Here is a 16696-nt window from a genome sequence, read left to right as displayed (position 1 = left end):
ACTTGTGGCTATTCACAGACTCAAGCAACGTCACCATGTCTCCTCCAACAAAATATGCCATTGCTCTCTTCCGGGGCTTCCAAGCCCTCGACGTCTTTGGCCCTATAGATGCCTTGAACTACATGTCGAAGAACCAGCCGCTCTCACTCTCCATACTCCACACTTCACTCGAGCCCGTCACGACGCTAGTTGATTCGACTCCTGGCCGAATCGGACAGAGTGTCGTTCCAACGCACACTTACGACACCGCGCCGGAGGATATTGAGGTCCTGTTGGTGCCCGGTGGGTTGGGAGCGAGAGACCCAGAGAACATTGCCAGAGTGAGACAGTTTATCAAGGAGAGGTATCCGAAGTTGCGATACCTTCTAACAGTTTGCACGGGAAGTGCTATCGCCGCACAGTCGGGCGTCCTCGATGGCAGGGAGGCCACGTCAAACAAGAGATCGTTCTCTTGGGTAAGCGACCATACTCTTTCGTAGGGCGTCTTCACTAACCCATCAACAGGTCGTGTCCCAAGGACCAAACGTCAAGTGGGTAAAGGAAGCAAGATGGGTCGTGGACGGTAACATCTGGACATCATCCGGCATTTCGGCTGGCATCGACCTGATCTTCGCTTTTATTGCCAAGCAGTACGGACAAGCTGTGGCGGATGATACGGCGATCGGCTTGGAATATGTACGCAACACGGACCCTACGGCTGATCCCTTTGCCAAGTATGCGGGATAGGCAACACGGCAAGGCGGTAATGTGGAGGCCCAGCAGCCCGTGTTGTACACGGGCTGCAATTATCGTGGGGGCACCAGCAGTGCCAAGACACAACCTCCTGCTTCTGTGTGAGAGCTTCACGCAGTTTCCTCGCTTGTACAAGAGAAAACACCCCCCTCATTCGGACCGGCTTTCGTCGGATATGCTGTGTCACGTAGCAAGTGGATATCACAAATTCCTGTCTCACCCATCCCGCGCAATGTCTCGGGGAAGCCGCTCTCTTTGCCGTCTTGGTATGTGATTTGCAACGTGTTGGTTCAAGTGCTTATCAGAAACGTCTACGCGAGGTAGGCTATTGAGAAGTCAAGATCCAATATCTGACACCAATGTGAGTCAAGATATCGGCAACGGGGTGACAGTTGGGCTTATTGGTTCGCTTGGCTTTGTGGCTGGCTGTCGTGCCTTGAACCGGCTAGACAGGCCAGGATCATCCACACCTCAGCTCAAGAGATGTGCTTGGAAAGGGACCTTGGTAGGTGGGGGCAGAGTGATGGAGGACAGAAGGTTGTGCGACAAGGGGCGGATAAATACATTGATGACCCTCCATTCTCTCATTTTTGTTTTCGTCAGCTGTGCTTTCATTGCGTCGATTTAGACCTGCTTTCCGCTTCCAGTCAAACGCCAAGATGCAGGAATCAACCATACACAACATGTCTCGGGGGCTGTGTCGCCTTCTACAGACACTCTTGCAGCAAGGACGCGGGATCGCTGACGTTATTATGACTTCCATCCCGCAAAATACAGTACTCGCACGCATTCTCGGACCTCTAGCAATCATTGGCACATGCTACGGTCTTAATAGCCTTCTCAACAGACTCGTCCTTAATACACGAACAGGCCCCCATCTATGGGACTGGAAGAAAGAGATAGTCCTCATCACGGGAGGCAGCGGTGGAATGGGGTCTCACATGGTCAAACAATTTGCTCAGAAAAACGTCCAAGTGGTATCCTTCGATATTCAACCACCAAAGCAAGCTCTACCAGCAAATGCTCGCTTTTACCAAGTGGATGTTACTTCACCAGATGCGATACACAACGCGGCAGAACAGATCCGTCGGGATGTTGGCGACCCGACTGTCCTCATCAACAATGCGGGAGTTGTACTCGGCAAGGATATTCTCAGCTGCAGCAAAGATCAGATCAGGCACATGTTCGATGTCAACATTCTTGCGCATTTTTGGCTCTCGCAGGAATTTTTGCCGTCCATGATCAAGCAGCAGCACGGCCATATTGTCACCATGGCAAGCATCGCCAGTTTCATCACGATTGCTAGCAACGTCGATTACAGTTGCACGAAAGCTGGATTGACGGCATTTCACGAGGGTCTGGCGCAGGATTTGAAGCATAGATATAACACCAGGAACGTTCTTACGAGGTAAGTTGAGATACCCCTATGTCTTCACTACGCCTCCGCTCACGGCATATCAGCATCATTTATCCCTACTGGGTCCGCACACCTCTCATCCAAAACCTCACCGCGCACCCAACTTTCCACGACCCCCTTGATGAGCCGGAAAAAGTTGCCAAAGTTGTTGTAGATCACGTAATGGGATGTCAGAGTGGACGGGTTGTGCTACCTGCCTACGGCGTTTTACTAGCCGGTCTCGCTGGATTTCCTTTGTGGCTGCAGGAGTTGATCAGGGACAGCAAAGCAAACGTTCTGCGTGATACCACGTTTTAATATATAATTATGTTTGACTGGACTGCCGAGAGAAACAAACGACAAAGAAAATCAGCTTGTGGTGATTTACGTCAGCCAGTGATCGGTTCGGCCGTTGACAGTGCCAGCCCTCTCTTACACTCATGCAGGCAACCGAGAAAACAATCAAGAGCAAGCATTCGAGAGACCAACGTCTCTTCTTCCCTCGTCCCTCTTTCTTCTCCGGCTATATCTACATCACACCTTTGCACCTTCACGACAAGGCCCAACCTCGATCCCCCATTCACGTCTGTCGACATGGCCTCCGCCAAGAAGGATGCGTCGCCTACGTCGCTCGACCTGCTCCCTTCGGAGATTCTACGAGACATATGCATGAACCTCTGTGGGCACTGTAGCCCCAAGAAGGCCGGCACGGATCTGCTGAACCCATTCGGGGACAGATCCGGCTCACCCCGCGCCCTTTGGGCCTTGGCACAAACCTCGACTCGCTTTCGCGACATTGCCCTGCCCATCTTCTACCATGACGCCAGCCGGACCATGCCCTTTGCCACTTGGCTTTTCAACATCTATTTGGACTCGAACCTCTCAGAGAATGTGAGGGTGTTGCAGCTGGGCCACATTGAATGGGGCGAGCCGAACGAGCTACAACTCGCCATGGATATCGCCGAGGACTACGACATGGACGTTTACGACGACCCCGATGTCAATTTCGCCCTCGAAAACAACATTGTCTTCTCTCACGCCTGCGGTCAGATTTATGACGAGGTCATGTTGGCTTTATGCCCTAATGTCGAGACCATCGTGCTGCCTATCTGCGACTACGACGATGACATGGAGTCCACAACAACCTTGACCCATTTTGCCCAGCGCTTGAAGATCAACGGGGACTCTGCGAAGCTGCACAAGCTACGCCACCTCACCCTCGCAATCAACATGTCCGACATCTTCAGCATCTGCAACCCTGGTGTTCGTGTGATTCTCCGTGCAGCACCCGCATTGCAGACCCTCGTTTTTGTGGGAACTACGTGGCTCGCTGATCATCATGCAGCATCTTCTTTCAACTCCAGAGCCTTCGCGCCGGCCCTTCAGAATCTCACCAGTTTGGAGCTAATCAACTCCATCATCCCAAAGGACAAGGAGGCTTCTGAACAAGACCGAGAGGACAAGGGGCTCAGAATCCTGGCGGAGATCATCTATCAGGCAAAGAAGCTGAAGCACTTTCGATATCTCACTACCCGCAAGGAAGATAAAAGGGAGCATCTCCCGGCGGAATGCCTCTTCAGGGCTCTCCAGTTCAGAGCCGACACTCTTGAAACCATCGAAATCGGCACCAACGACATTTCACCCACCGACCATGAACCCGTCCATCCAGAGATGCGCGTTGTCAAATCCACGCTCGCCCCGTTCGGCAAACTACGCACGCTCAGTCTGAACGAGGCTGCTTTCTGCAAGCACTATGATTCCGAGTCCGACATCGAGGATCCTGAACTGATGAGGGAGCTCTGCCAGAGCTGCATCGTGAACATACTTTCTCCCAGCGTCAAGCACCTGATCATTGGGTTAGATGCGTACACCATGGCGGCGAGGACTGATCTGTTGATGCTGGCCCAGATGGCGCCATATGGGAAGTTCCCAAATCTCGAGAGTCTCCATATCATTATCCTGTACGGTCCAGGAGAGTACTGCGTGGAAATGAACAAGACAGGCTTGCAGAAGGCTAAGAAGAAGTCGGCCCGTTTGCTGCCCAGGTTGGAGAGTCTCATTGGGGAGTATCCTCTCAAGATATCAATTGAGCCTGAAGGAAGCCTCGAGTCGGGCCAAGGCGACTATGAAGACTCGGACGATGAGTCGGACGACGGCTTTGATGAAGATCCGGATGGTGAATCTGACGAGGGCTTCGGGAGTCGCTCGGGCTCAGATGACGAATGATCTTGGGACAAGCTTGGTGGTTGGTCTTTGAATTCGGTCATGTTATTTGGGGACGGGGACATGTTGTCACTGGTTTTTGTATGGAGTACATGGGCAACGGTCACGCCTGTCATGGGTATCACATGATAGACAGAGCGACTAGTCCTTGAAGTAAAGCCTTGTCGCAACTTTATGGCACGAGAGAAATCCAACCTCTATGGTAATCGACAGGGAAGCCCAACCACTAAAGACCACTTGTGCAGCCGTGCCACTGAATGGCCGGCCTATATGACATGGATGACAAGGAGAAGTGGTTCTAGAAAGTCGGAACGCTACCTTTTGGAGAGATGAGGTTGCAGGGCGAGGCTTTATACTCGCTTCCACGTAGCCGTTTGCGGCAAAATACGAATCTGGCCACATCTCTCAGGATCTTCGGATTGATCCTACGGGCCAAAGCGGCAGTTTGGACAGAGTCCGAGTCCGAAATGCGGCTCGCATTGACAACGTATCGCTCACGGTGCTAACACTTTACTTCGTACTCCTTCTATGTCGGGCAAAGCGCAGGATTTACTGCAGGGATCCAGATCAATGTTATTCCGGTAGGGCCGGGTGCAGAATCTTGCCTAGTCTCCGAATCGCCGCTTAATTGCTAGAGATGCAGTCAGCAGCCAGCTTGGTGATCCCTGCTGGTGAAAGGCGAGAGAGATTTGGCGGATCTGCATTCCATTGCGGCAGCTGAGATCAGGTATTCAGCGCCCTGTCCTACCTCATGATGGCGACGATAATGCCAGTCCAGTTGAATCAAGAAGCTCACATTTATAAGTGACGCCAGCAAGTAAGCCTGTCCCTGTGTAACAATCTCATCTGCAGCACCCAGCCAGTTATCGCTGATGCGGAGCAAAGCTAGCGGTGTGGCGGACTCAACGGTTGACCCGCCAAGCCAGACCGGTGCTTCAAGTTCTGCAGGGCATTCGGAGCTTGAACGGCAAAGATCCGTCGTCAGCTTTACCCCGTATCCGTACTCGGACGGATTACCGTAGGGCTGGCTCAGGGATAAGCACCTTTCCTACGGAGTACCTAAGTTCCATGGCAATTGGCCCCCAACCTCCCCGGCAAAGCAATTACGTTTCGTCCCTGGGACAATTCCCGCATGTCCTTGGCGATCTTAAGAGACATTGGGAAAACGCTTGGGCCACAAATCCGAGTGGCTTTCTGTCTCCTGCAAGTCTTCTGGGGCATTGCTACGCTGTGAGATTAACCAGGTCCCGGCTCGGTACCTGGATTGTTTCTGCGAGAGGATAATACAAAAGCCATGGATACCCTATTCTTGGGTGTTTGTTCTAGGTCCTCAACTACCATTCAGCCAACATGATTCCTCCTTCCGCTAGTTCTTTGTTGGCTTTGAGTGCCGTGGTGTCAACAGCGTGGGCTGCCACTGACGCTGTCCTGGAGCCCAAGAACTTTGATGTTGCTGATGCACTTCTTGATCTTGGCGTCGATGTGAATGAGATCCCTGCCTTGGCAGAGGACTCAAAGCGATCGACCGCTGGGTGTGCTGCTGCTGTAAGAATGAACAATACCACGATGCCCGTCTTATCTAACTTCAATAGTGCAAATCACTCAAATTCCTCTATGGCGATGCGGCTGTAGAGACAAAAGGTGAAGTGGCATACGAAGCCTTCACAAGCTCATACTGGTCCGCAAACCAAGGCGATATCGACCCCCAATGCATCTTCAAACCATCAAAGGCAAAAGACGTATCCGTCGTTGTTCTCTTGTCGCGCCTGACACAATGTCCCTTTGCGGCCAAGAGTGGTGGCCATGCAGCCATGGCTGGCGCGTCCTCGGCTGAGGGTGGCATCACCATTTCTTTCACCAACCTGAAGGGTATCAGCCTCTCCAAGGACAAGAAGATCGCTTCTATTGAGCCTGGAAATACTTGGGGTCCTGTGTTTGAGGAGCTTTCCAAGTCGGATGTTACTGTTATCGGAGGACGGTTGTCCAACATCGGTGTTGGAGGACTCACAACAGGAGGTATAGTTCTCTACATCTCTGTGTCGGACCTTGACTAATCTCTTGCAGGCGGTATCTCCTACTTCTCCAACCTGCACGGCTGGGCTTGCGATAACGTTGACAGCTACGAGGTAAGAGGCCCTACCGCTATCACATTGTCACCATTCTCACTTATCAACCCATAGGTCGTTCTCGCCAACGGTGCCATTGTCAAAGCCAGTGCCAAGAAGCACAAAGATCTCTACTGGGCCCTGCGCGGCGGCGGCAACAACTTTGGCCTCGTCGTCAAGTTCAACCTCAAGACCGTTCCCCTTCCCGGTGGTCAGATGTGGGGAGGCAATCGAGCCTTCACCGAGGACAAGTTCCCTGAACTCACCAAAGCCGTCGTGGGCCTCGTCAACAACTCTCCCAAGGATCCCAAGGCCGGTTTCTGGGCGGTCTGGGGAGCTTTGAACGGCACAAAGCTTGGTCTTCCTACTCTTTACTACGCTGAGCCTGATGGTGGTGATGCAGAGATTTGGGATGAGATTGATGCCATTACGCCTGTTTCCGATACTACGGGGAACAAGGATCTTGGCGAGTGGGCTAAGGAGAACATGGAGGGTGCGCCTATCGGCCTGCGTGAGATGTACTATGTCATCTCTACCAAGGTTGACAGTGGCATCGTCGATTTCTTCAAGGATCTTTTCTTCGAGAAGCTTCCCGAAGTTGAAAAGATTCCCGGCATCTTCCCCAACATTGTCGTCCAGGGCATCACCACCCCTCAACTCAAGAAGATGCAAACCAACGGGGGAAACCCACTCGGCCTAGATGTCAAGGATGGCCCCGTTCTCATCGTCCAGCTCTGCGCCATGTGGCTGAACAAGTCCGATGATGAGGCCATCTACAAGTGGATGTCGGATATTATGAGGAAGACCAAAGAGGAGTCCAAGGCTCGAGGTGTGGACAACGATTACCTCTACATGAACTACGCCAGCCAGTTCCAGGATGTTGTCACCAACTACGGTGCTGAGAACAAGGCCAAGCTGAAGGGTATCTCCAAGAAGTATGACCCTCAGCAGGTTTTCCAGGTGCTGCAGCCTGGATACTTTAAGCTGGAGGGGGCTCCAGTACCTAACTCTGGGTACTTCTCACACTAGGGAGTCCTATCTACAACACACTTGGTAGTTTAGTCTTGCTACGAGTAGTAAATCTCGCATTGTGTTCAACAACCATTGACTTTCCTCCGCATCTGAGAGCGATTTATGATTATTCCTGCATCATCAAGCATTCGAAGGACAAGCAGGTTCCAAGGAAAAGGCTTGACTTTGAAACAAGCACGCTAGTCCATCTAAATATTAAGTTATCTCAATGCGCATTGCCATGGCACATGTTAAGCCACAGCCCCCATATCCTTGACGGCCTCTTTGCCTAGCCGCTTGTGGTCATTGCAGACACTTGTGACAACACCTAGGCCAGCACCTGCGACGGCAATGGCAAAGGTGAGTTTGAGACCCGTCATATACGAAGAAATGATCCCGATAACTTCAGAGGAAGAAAAGACGTTCCGGATCTCAGTAGCTCCTGTCTGAACAACAGTTTGAACATCAATGCCAGAGACATCACCGGGAAGAGTCCTGATCATGCTGTTCACGAAGGCTGCTTGTGCGGCAGAGTTGAACATGGTGCCACCAAGGCATTGAAACACTGGATGAAGTTAGCCTAGACCTTCTTTCTTTGGTGGGGTGACTTGCGTAAGATCATTGCTGTGACTGATGATATATCCTGGGCGGCCGCACTAGTCTGGGAAACGATGATGGGTACCTGAAGAGCGACACCCCAGCCAATACCGCCCAGGATCTGGTATCCGATCCACTCACCCATGCTTGAATCAACATCGAGAGTATACAAGAGTCCGGCGCCGATGACAGCCAGAGTCGAGCCAAAGATCATGACCGGAACGCCATGGCCAGTAGCGCTGATGAAGATACCAGAGACAATCATGGAGATTGTGACCGCGAGAATGAGAGGCAGGTTTTTGACGCCTGACATGATAGCCGTCGAACCGCCCACACTCTGAAAGTAGATGGGTAGATAGTAGATGGTCAGATAATACGGACCACCAAAGAAGAAGATGAACATGGTGCTCATGCCGATAGCTCTCTTCTTGAACAGACGAGGGACAATCATGGCTCTCTCGTCCAGACGCCATTCCCATCCCACAAAGGCAGCTCCGATGGTGACAAAGCCGACAAGTAGACCAACGACTGTCTTATCGTCCCAAGGGAGACTCTGTCCACCGTACTGAAGGGCCAAGAGATAGCAAAGCGTCGCGCCAACAAGGATGCAGGCGCCAACAAGGTCCATCTGCAATAGCCTCTCTGGCCAGCTCGCAGCGACAGGGCGCGCGGTGCTGGGGGTTTGGAAGAACAGGATGATGATGGCGGCACCAAGACCTCCGACCGGGAGATTGATCCAAAAGCACCAGCGCCATGATACCTTGTCGGAAAAGACGCCGCCAACCAATGGCCCGATAACAGAGGCGATGCCATAAGAGGCACCAATAATACCCGTATAGCTAGCACGCTTCTGAGGCTCAGCGACAAAAGCAATGATGGTATAAGCACCAGTACCAATGCCAGCGGCCCCGAGGCCGTTTATAGCCCGTCCGATGATAAACGTAGTCGAGTCGCGGGCGACGGCACAGATCAGGCTACCCAGCTCAAAGACGAAGACAGACGCGAGGAACGTGAACTTGAGGTTGAAGTACTTGTAGGCTTTCCCCCAAGAGGATTGGAAGCCACCGTTGGTCATAAAAAAGGCGGTGCTGTACCAGGAGACTTTGTCGAGGCCGCGGAATTCGTCCGTGATTTTAGGGATGGTGGTTGCAACGATTGTCTGTGGAGGTTAACTCAAGTTGGCTACTAGGGGGTAGAGTAATGTACCATGTCGAGAGAGGCTAGAAAGATGCTCAGGCCGAGAGCGAGAAGAATAAAGAAGAGCCTGAAACCCGTAGGGTACTCCCCTATACTGGTGTCGTCCTTTTCGCTCGTCGGAGGTTCATCGTCGTCTTTGGGAGTGGCTCCATTAATGTTGGTGTTGGAGGTAGATCTTGTAGAAGAAGAGTCGCTGGAGATGATATTTTTCTCGTTCGTTTGTTCCATTGTTTTAGTGTCACCAATTGTTTGGCCGTCCCCCGAGGGGGTTTGCGAGCGTGTCATTATCGAGCCTCAGATCAGAATATGCTGACAAGCTACGACTAAGGCCTCTAATGGATAATGTGATGATCTTCTTGTGTGTTCCATGACGATGAGAAGATTCCATATCTTATAGAAAAAGTTGATTTTATTGAAAAGAAGGGGTAGTTGAATGTCTCGAGTTGAGGTCGCATTTCTGTGGCTGAGGGTAATTATGAATGCACAAACCCCAAGGGCCAATCATATCACGAACCGACGCCAAGTTATGCAAAGGAGCTCAACCCAAACGGGACATGGCGTCCATGAGTCATTTCGATTCACACTTGATGTTGAACTGCGAGATGGATGATTAACGCAGGATGAGTCGAAATGGCCAAATAGACGTTTTAGAAAAGGATCAAATGCGCGAAGTAACGCTTTGACACCGAGTTTTCATGTTGGCCTTTTCCATCATCGCGCATCATACAACAAACCATCAGTCTTAAGCTGTTATAGGTTAGGCCCTCATCATCTGCAACAGCCCATCTCAACAGCAGGCCATTCAGCATTACATGACCATCAGATAAACTTGGCCGACTGGCCATCCTTTTGCTTGCACAAGCGGCTATTTCAACGAGAATAATGGATAACAGCAAGTTTACTGAGTTGCTACTTGCATTCATTACTGCTGTGCTTGACATTCTCCTAGGCTGAGAAAAGAAGTGCAATTATTCTCAACACCAACCGGATTTGTCCATTGCTGTCGCTTCGTCGCCAACGACCATGTAACCTGCGTCAAAGAGGTTTAGATATGAACTTATCGTCGATAAAGTTATATAGCCTGCCCTTGTAAGCGGGCATAGATACGGAAATTCCCAAATTGACGACGATGAGCAGGTAAGCAGCCATCCACGTTAGCATATCCACGATGCTACCGAACATAGTTGAATTCAGGTAAATTGAATCAGTAATCATTAAAGTAGAATCTGGTTGGTAATCACCACGGGCACCCATGCGACTGAAACTCCGATCTACTTTGTGGTATGAGACCGTGGTTGCGGACTTTTAAACTTGGGCGGAGATTACGCCATGAACGAACAATGCCCTCGCAGATCCTCTCTCGATCATTCCACAGCCCTGTTCGGCTCATTTTCTTGACGGAGGGAAGCCGATAAAGAGTAGTGGAATGGACGTACTTGCGGGGCAACTCATTGCGTTATCTGCTGGCAAAGACACTCGGCCACCATGCGCGGCGGAGTTTCATCTTCAACACCAAGCGCTAAATATGGCGGAGTAGTGATCTTGCGGCTGGGTCAAACCACAACGTCGATCGTAAGCAACGAGTTTGGAATCAATTTCTAGACTGTAATTGGTAAAAAAATTGCAAGATATAAATCGGTGCCAAGCCATGAATTGTCAACATGTCATATCTGGAGTCAAACTCAAATCACCATGGACAACAGCAACGTTCCCACCACTATGCAAGCCTGGAATTTTAGCACTTCAGGTGCTCCAGAGCAGGTCTTGTTGTTGAATTCTTCATTTCCAATGCCTCCCAAACCTAAAGGCTCTCAAGTCCTCGTCCGAATCTCTCATGCCGCCCTCTCATCTGCTGGCAAAACCCTCATGATGGTTGTACCGTCTGCACTTCGCAAAAACGCCATCCCAGAACTCGACTTTTCCGGATGTGTCGTCCTGGCCGGCCCTGATGTCCCTCCTAGACTTGAACCTGGAACACCAGTCTTTGGAACCGTATCCAAGTATGCCACCGCCGTGTCGGGTCACGGGGCGCTAGCAGAGTACCTTCTAATCGGCTCTGACTGCATCGCGATCAAGCCTACCAACATGACATTTGCCGAGGCTTCTTGCCTAAGCGTTCCCGGCCAAGTCGCCATGGGAATGATGCAAAAAGCTCAGGTCAAGAAGGGGGGCCGCCTCTTGATAAATGGCGGTAGTGGGGCTGTTGGTACTGCTGCTATTCAGCTGGCGAAAAATGTTGGGGCACACGTCGTTGTGGTGTGCTCGGGATCGAAAGCGGGTATTGTCAAGAGCGTTGGCGCCGACGAGGTGAGTGGTTCTTTGGTCACACACCACAATCAAGACAAGCAACTAATGGCAAACCAGGTTGTTGACTATCGCCAAGTCAAGTCCGTCCCGGGTTTCCTTACAGAGACATATGGAAAGGCCCCTTTTGATGCTATTTTAGACACAGTCGGATCGCAGGGGTTGTTCGCAAAGTCGCCTGGATACCTCAAACCAGGTGGAATTGTCGTCAACGTCGGCGAGGGTAATGGAGAGACAGGACAGCTTGGTTTCATCCTGCTAGCTCTCAGAAATACCCACCAGCCTTCGTTCCTGGGCGGCATTCCCAGGAAATACATCACGTTCAGTGCTCCTCTAACCGGCGAAAATGCAGAGCGGTTGGCTTCGCTTGCAGAGGAAGGGAAAATGCGCGTGTTTATTGACTCGTCATTTCATTTCAAAGATGCTCTCAAGGCAAGTCCCCCGTCCATCTCTGCGTTGTGTGAACCCACTAACATTGCAACCAGGCTTATGAGAGGTTCATGAGCCCAGATACAAGAGGAAGGGTCCTCGTGGCGATAGGAAATTTCGACCAAGTATGAGATATAGGGAGAGGGTTAGATAATCGTTTGTACGTGTTTTTAAGTGGTTGCTAGCTTAGGTTGGGGAAGGGATGGGATGGTGGGATAATCAAGACACAGGTTTGGATGTCTCAACATTGTTCGTGTCAATGATTTACGCCCTACGCTACATTTCTCAGCTTCCAATTCTCACAAATTTATCATGCCCTCTCAAAAATTCCCGCCCCATCTCTAAAAAGCTTGCCCTGAATCCTCCTCTCATGGAATCTGCCTTGTTAGATTGAGTCACGTGAGGTCACACGTGTGCAGGCCACCCTCAAACCCCTCCCTTCTGCCTAAGCCTCACAACCTGCCTGGAGATCCTCACGCATCTCAACACCAGAGAGATCATCATGGCTCAAGAAATCGGTTCTTCGAGCTGGAAATTTGCCCACCTCCCTAACCTGCCGATCGAGGTCTTGCAGCCACTCCTCTCACTCCTCCCCAAACAAGATGTCAAATCCGTCAGACTTGTGTCTCGCCTGCTCGCCGACAAAGCGACTCCTATCCTATTCAATAGCATCCGGATATCCACTCTCAAGGCTGATCGCGATGCCTTCTTCAAGATTGCCGACTCCCCTCACCTTGTTCGCCATGTCTGTACAGTCGTCTGGGAAGAATTGAACGGAGACCATACAAGATTCGAGGCCCAATATTGGGACCGTTCCGGGGGGTATTCACCGTTTTCTTCGGACCAATTGCCAGTCTTGGCTGGGATAATGGCTCAGATGCGAGATTTCTTTTGGGTCACAACAAAGGGCGAGCCAGATGACTTCCAAGAAGCCTTTGCCGCTTTCCTGCCTCAGTTCATTACCGCGCTTGACAGAATGCCAAACCTCCATACCCTTGTCTCGAAGCCCATGCACAACGAACGTCAAGTACAAGCAGTTTCCTCCGGCTACCCGGTAACCGCAAGAGTCATCAAACGCCTCATTCATCATGACCAAGAGAGGTGCACGTTCAACACGGGATTTCTCGCTGCTCTGGTACCAGCGCTTGTCCATATGGCAAGACAGCCCGGCAAGAAGGTGACTCGGCTCCTCTTTGCTGATGAAACCACTACCAAGGAGACTGCTCTTAGATTTCTCCCGAGCGATATGCCCTTGGCCTTTTCCAAGTTGGAATATCTCGACTTTTGCATCTCTGGTACCGCCCCCTCCGAGTCGCAAATGAAAGGGTTCAGAGCTTGCCTCGAGGGTGCGACCAACGTATCTTATCTTCACCTTTGTCGAGAAGCTGCCTATCAGGAGAACGAAAGGTCTCCTAGGTTGTTGCAGATGATTCCAAAGCTGCCTCGTCTGACAGAAGTGCACCTCGACGATATCATGCTTGGGGAACAGGAGACCGATTTCGTTTGGCCCGGGGAACTACTTGATGATGACAACTCAGCACTCGTGAAATTTGTTCGGCTCCATGCGAATACCCTTCGCAAACTTCGCATCACTTCCTCAAAGGTTACTAAAAGGATGCTGCTCAGCTTGCACAAATTGAACTCGTTGCAGCTGCAAAGATTCATCATCGTTCCCGGTCAAGATATGGAGGAAGACAACCCTTGGCCGACTAGTGAACGAACCATCCTGGGCTTTGTCAACAAGAGAGGGAATGGCAAGCAGCTCGAACCCGACTTTGGGCCAGATGACCAAGATCCGGTGTGCACGCATGATGCAGTTTGGGATATTGATGAGTGGCCAACCGCAGCGGTATTCGACACGCGACGACGAGGATGGCGTACGCGGGGCTATGAACCTGTGGAAGTAATGTCTCTTGATGACGAGGCTGATGAGCGAAGAGACGAGGATGGATTCACACATGAACTACGTCCATGCCGAGTGTACGACCATGCATCAGGCTTGTGGGTTGATCGCGATGGGGTCTGGTATGATCCCAGGGCGGATGGGGAGATCTTGGAACCAGAGAGACGGAGCTATGAGAGCGAGCTGGAAAATGAGCACAACCCCTGGGCTGTGAAGAACGAACGAGTGTGGGACTGGGAGTTGGGTCTCTGGAGAGACCTAGGCACCGGCTCGACTGGGCCATTGCACAGGTTTGCAGATGATCGAAACGACACTGGCGAGGCAATGCCAGAAAGGATCATTGATGACGACGCATTCTCGGATGAAGATGAGGATGTCGACATGCGGCCATTCTACGCACGCGAAGATGATGATCATCTCATGAGGCAACTTAGAATCCCTAGGTGGGGTTGGGGTCGTGACGAAAGCGGTCGCATTTGGTACTGGGAAGTGCTTGGAAACAAAGGCCACGGCTACCTGACCGAGAAGTGGCATTTTCGTCATCGCAACGGAGAGGAAGCCTACGGGGAAGATCCTCTTGAATTCTGGTCTGACTGGCAAGGCACTGAAGCAGGTGATATAGCTGAAGCTACACCGTTTGGGTGGCGTTTTGAGGCATTTGTCGGCGGCTGGTCCCGCGACACGTCTAGCAGTGACCTTCCTCCCAAGGAAGAGATCGGTCAGCTTTATGGAGAGCCGGTACTCTGGGAAGGGGATAGAGGACAGCTCGGGGTCTATACGGCGCGGTTGCCTGCGGACCTTGATATGGATGACATTTCTGAGATCACCGCTCTGCCTATGCGAATAGGCTGAGAGACCAAGATAACTAGGCTGCCACAGAATAACTTGTCGCGGTCGGGTCCTGTTTGGCTGGCGTTGGAGGGTGGACTTGCTAGTTGAAGAACCATAGAGAAATCGATTGATCGATACTGTTTTTACTGCATGAACCGCAGCAGCTCCCTTAAGTATCTTTAATTCACTTTCCAGTCGGCGACGGCGCCGAGGGATTGGATGAGAGCTGTCGGCGGGCTTTAAAAGTTGATGCCCTGGAGATCGTCGGTCATTATCGCCGTCGGACTTGGGGATTTGGCCTGGCCATATGAACGTCATGTGAGCCCAAGACCCGAAGATCTGACCCGCCTAGTCTCCAGATCTTGAGCTTGAATTGCAAGTGAGATTAGCATCTCCGATTCGGCTTCCTCCATAAGCTTCTGGAACCAGTATGGTCAAGGTGGTTGTGTAAGAATTATGTGGCGACGTTCCGAGAGCCAAACGCTTCAAATTGCTCCCCGACCGAGCACCTGTTTATAAAAGGGATTGCATTGAATAACCTAACGGGAGTGGTTCGACCAGAACTTGACCAGCCAATACGATGGCAACTCCAGTTTGTTCGGTGAGCCTTATCTGGAAGGACTGGCACGCTCACCCTTGCTGCTCTCGGCGATATTGCCATCCTGAGGCGGCGATGGTTTCATAATCTATGCCAAAGTTTAGGCGGAATGTTCTTATTTCAGAACATATAAATAGAGTTTCAGGGGCTACAGACGTAAGATAAGACAAGTTCCGGACTATCCGGAATATAAGAGTTTTGGTCTCCGAGCAAATGCTCGAGCCTAGAAAATACTAGGTTGATCTAACCCAAGCAGACCGTTGAATCAAGACCGATAAGAAAAGGTCTAGTTAGGAGTAACATAGTTACAAAGATAACTCTCTAGTCCATAATAGCAGCCATCAATTGCTACCCTCCTGAGATTGCTGCCTTCGGATGTGATAAATGTCATATATTCGTGGCTTTACTGCTTTAGTGCTAGAGAAGCTGGAGTCTTTGGATATCGAGGCTACGTACGGCTAGTGTTCTAATCCTTTTTTAACTTGCAATTTGATGGCCAGGCTCTTTCATGACTTCACTGCACGTGGAAGAACCCATCATTATCTGCCTCCAGTAGCCACTCACAGGCTATATGTCCGTCGGCCACACCTCACCAACATCCCACTTTCGTATCTATTAGCGAACAGTGATGAATTGAGAAAGTCGGGTATACTTACGTGCTCAACAATACAACCGGCCTCCCACCGAAATCGGTCGATGATTTCTCCGGCGGCAGAGCTATTGTAGTTCACCCACCCCATATCGCCCCTGAAGAGCTTCCGCTGGAAGGTTATATTGGTAGACGGCCAGATGGGCGCCAAAAAGTCGAAAGCAGCTTGAGAGCCGTTCTGAGTAACGAATGGGTTGTGGTTCTGTTATACAAAGCCAAGTCAGCATCGTGTGAGAGAATATACCAAAAGGGGCAAGGTAAATCGTGTCATATATACAAAGCTAGGAAGCAAGTTCGAATGTCCAAACACTCACAATGTAGCCCTCGGATATATACTGGAATGCCTCGGTCAAGTTCTTGGTGACAAGAAAGGCGTGAGCGAAACAACTGAACCGGTGTTTGGTTTCAAACTCGCTTGGCAGTGGATAAATCGGTTCGCAAGGTGGCGGCGCGACAAAGGTCTGCCTGGTGGTAATTCCTTGGCTAAGGTGTCGAGTTGTTCCATCGTTGGGCATCGACAATGCGGAGCTGGTGGAAAACCAGATGGCAGGGATCAACAAGACCGCTAAAAATCGAGTCATGGTGAAAGAAAAGCTATGAGTGATAGCACTGCGATAAAGTTGCCCTTGGAACAACGGGAGACCATGGCTTGATATTTATACGGTACTCCTGACCCGCTTGATAGGGGCTGTGCACCGTACTGCCTCGACCCTTTCCTTAG

At 51.0% G+C, this 16696-nt stretch overlaps 7 protein-coding genes across 7 annotated transcripts; 5 read left to right on the top strand and 2 right to left on the bottom strand.

Annotated features, from left to right (window-relative positions):
- Nucleotides 1-23: 23 nt before the first annotated feature.
- Nucleotides 24-726, top strand: NCS54_01411600 (DJ-1 protein-PfpI domain-containing protein; the record flags this gene model as incomplete). Its single annotated transcript, XM_053159278.1, has 2 exons — nt 24-455; nt 505-726. Exons 1-2 carry the CDS (start codon nt 36-38, stop codon nt 724-726), a joined length of 642 nt encoding a protein of 213 aa, XP_053015253.1. The 5' UTR covers nt 24-35.
- Nucleotides 727-1661: 935 nt separating this feature from the next.
- On the top strand, nt 1662-2446 carry NCS54_01411500 (Hypothetical protein; the record flags this gene model as incomplete). The annotated part of the gene is made up of 2 exons (XM_053159277.1): nt 1662-2140; nt 2194-2446. 2 exons carry the CDS (start codon nt 1662-1664, stop codon nt 2444-2446), a joined length of 732 nt encoding a protein of 243 aa, XP_053015252.1.
- A 3255-nt stretch (nt 2447-5701) lies between these two features.
- On the top strand, nt 5702-7485 carry NCS54_01411400 (FAD-binding PCMH-type domain-containing protein; the record flags this gene model as incomplete). Its single annotated transcript, XM_053159276.1, has 4 exons — nt 5702-5896; nt 5944-6367; nt 6416-6477; nt 6532-7485. The coding sequence occupies 4 exons, from the start codon at nt 5702-5704 to the stop codon at nt 7483-7485; spliced, it is 1635 nt and encodes a 544-aa protein (XP_053015251.1).
- A 233-nt stretch (nt 7486-7718) lies between these two features.
- On the bottom strand, nt 7719-9489 carry NCS54_01411300 (MFS domain-containing protein; the record flags this gene model as incomplete). The annotated part of the gene is made up of 3 exons (XM_053159275.1): nt 7719-8032; nt 8080-9223; nt 9271-9489. The coding sequence occupies 3 exons, from the start codon at nt 9487-9489 to the stop codon at nt 7719-7721; spliced, it is 1677 nt and encodes a 558-aa protein (XP_053015250.1).
- Nucleotides 9490-10953: 1464 nt separating this feature from the next.
- NCS54_01411200 (PKS-ER domain-containing protein) lies at nt 10954-12058 on the top strand (the record flags this gene model as incomplete). Its single annotated transcript, XM_053159274.1, has 3 exons — nt 10954-11568; nt 11626-12001; nt 12051-12058. The coding sequence occupies 3 exons, from the start codon at nt 10954-10956 to the stop codon at nt 12056-12058; spliced, it is 999 nt and encodes a 332-aa protein (XP_053015249.1).
- A 438-nt stretch (nt 12059-12496) lies between these two features.
- Nucleotides 12497-14749, top strand: NCS54_01411100 (uncharacterized protein; the record flags this gene model as incomplete). The annotated part of the gene is made up of 1 exon (XM_053159273.1): nt 12497-14749. The coding sequence occupies one exon, from the start codon at nt 12497-12499 to the stop codon at nt 14747-14749; it is 2253 nt and encodes a 750-aa protein (XP_053015248.1).
- A 1144-nt stretch (nt 14750-15893) lies between these two features.
- NCS54_01411000 (Hypothetical protein) lies at nt 15894-16556 on the bottom strand (the record flags this gene model as incomplete). The annotated part of the gene is made up of 3 exons (XM_053159272.1): nt 15894-15929; nt 15983-16177; nt 16290-16556. The coding sequence occupies 3 exons, from the start codon at nt 16554-16556 to the stop codon at nt 15894-15896; spliced, it is 498 nt and encodes a 165-aa protein (XP_053015247.1).
- Between the last annotated feature and the right edge of the window lie 140 nt (nt 16557-16696).

This window comes from Fusarium falciforme, chromosome 12 (assembly GCF_026873545.1).
Source record: "Fusarium falciforme chromosome 12, complete sequence".
Lineage (NCBI taxonomy): Eukaryota > Fungi > Ascomycota > Sordariomycetes > Hypocreales > Nectriaceae > Fusarium > Fusarium falciforme.
The sequence above is the reverse complement of the archived record's forward strand: the minus strand, read 5'-3'. Positions and strand labels throughout refer to the sequence as shown.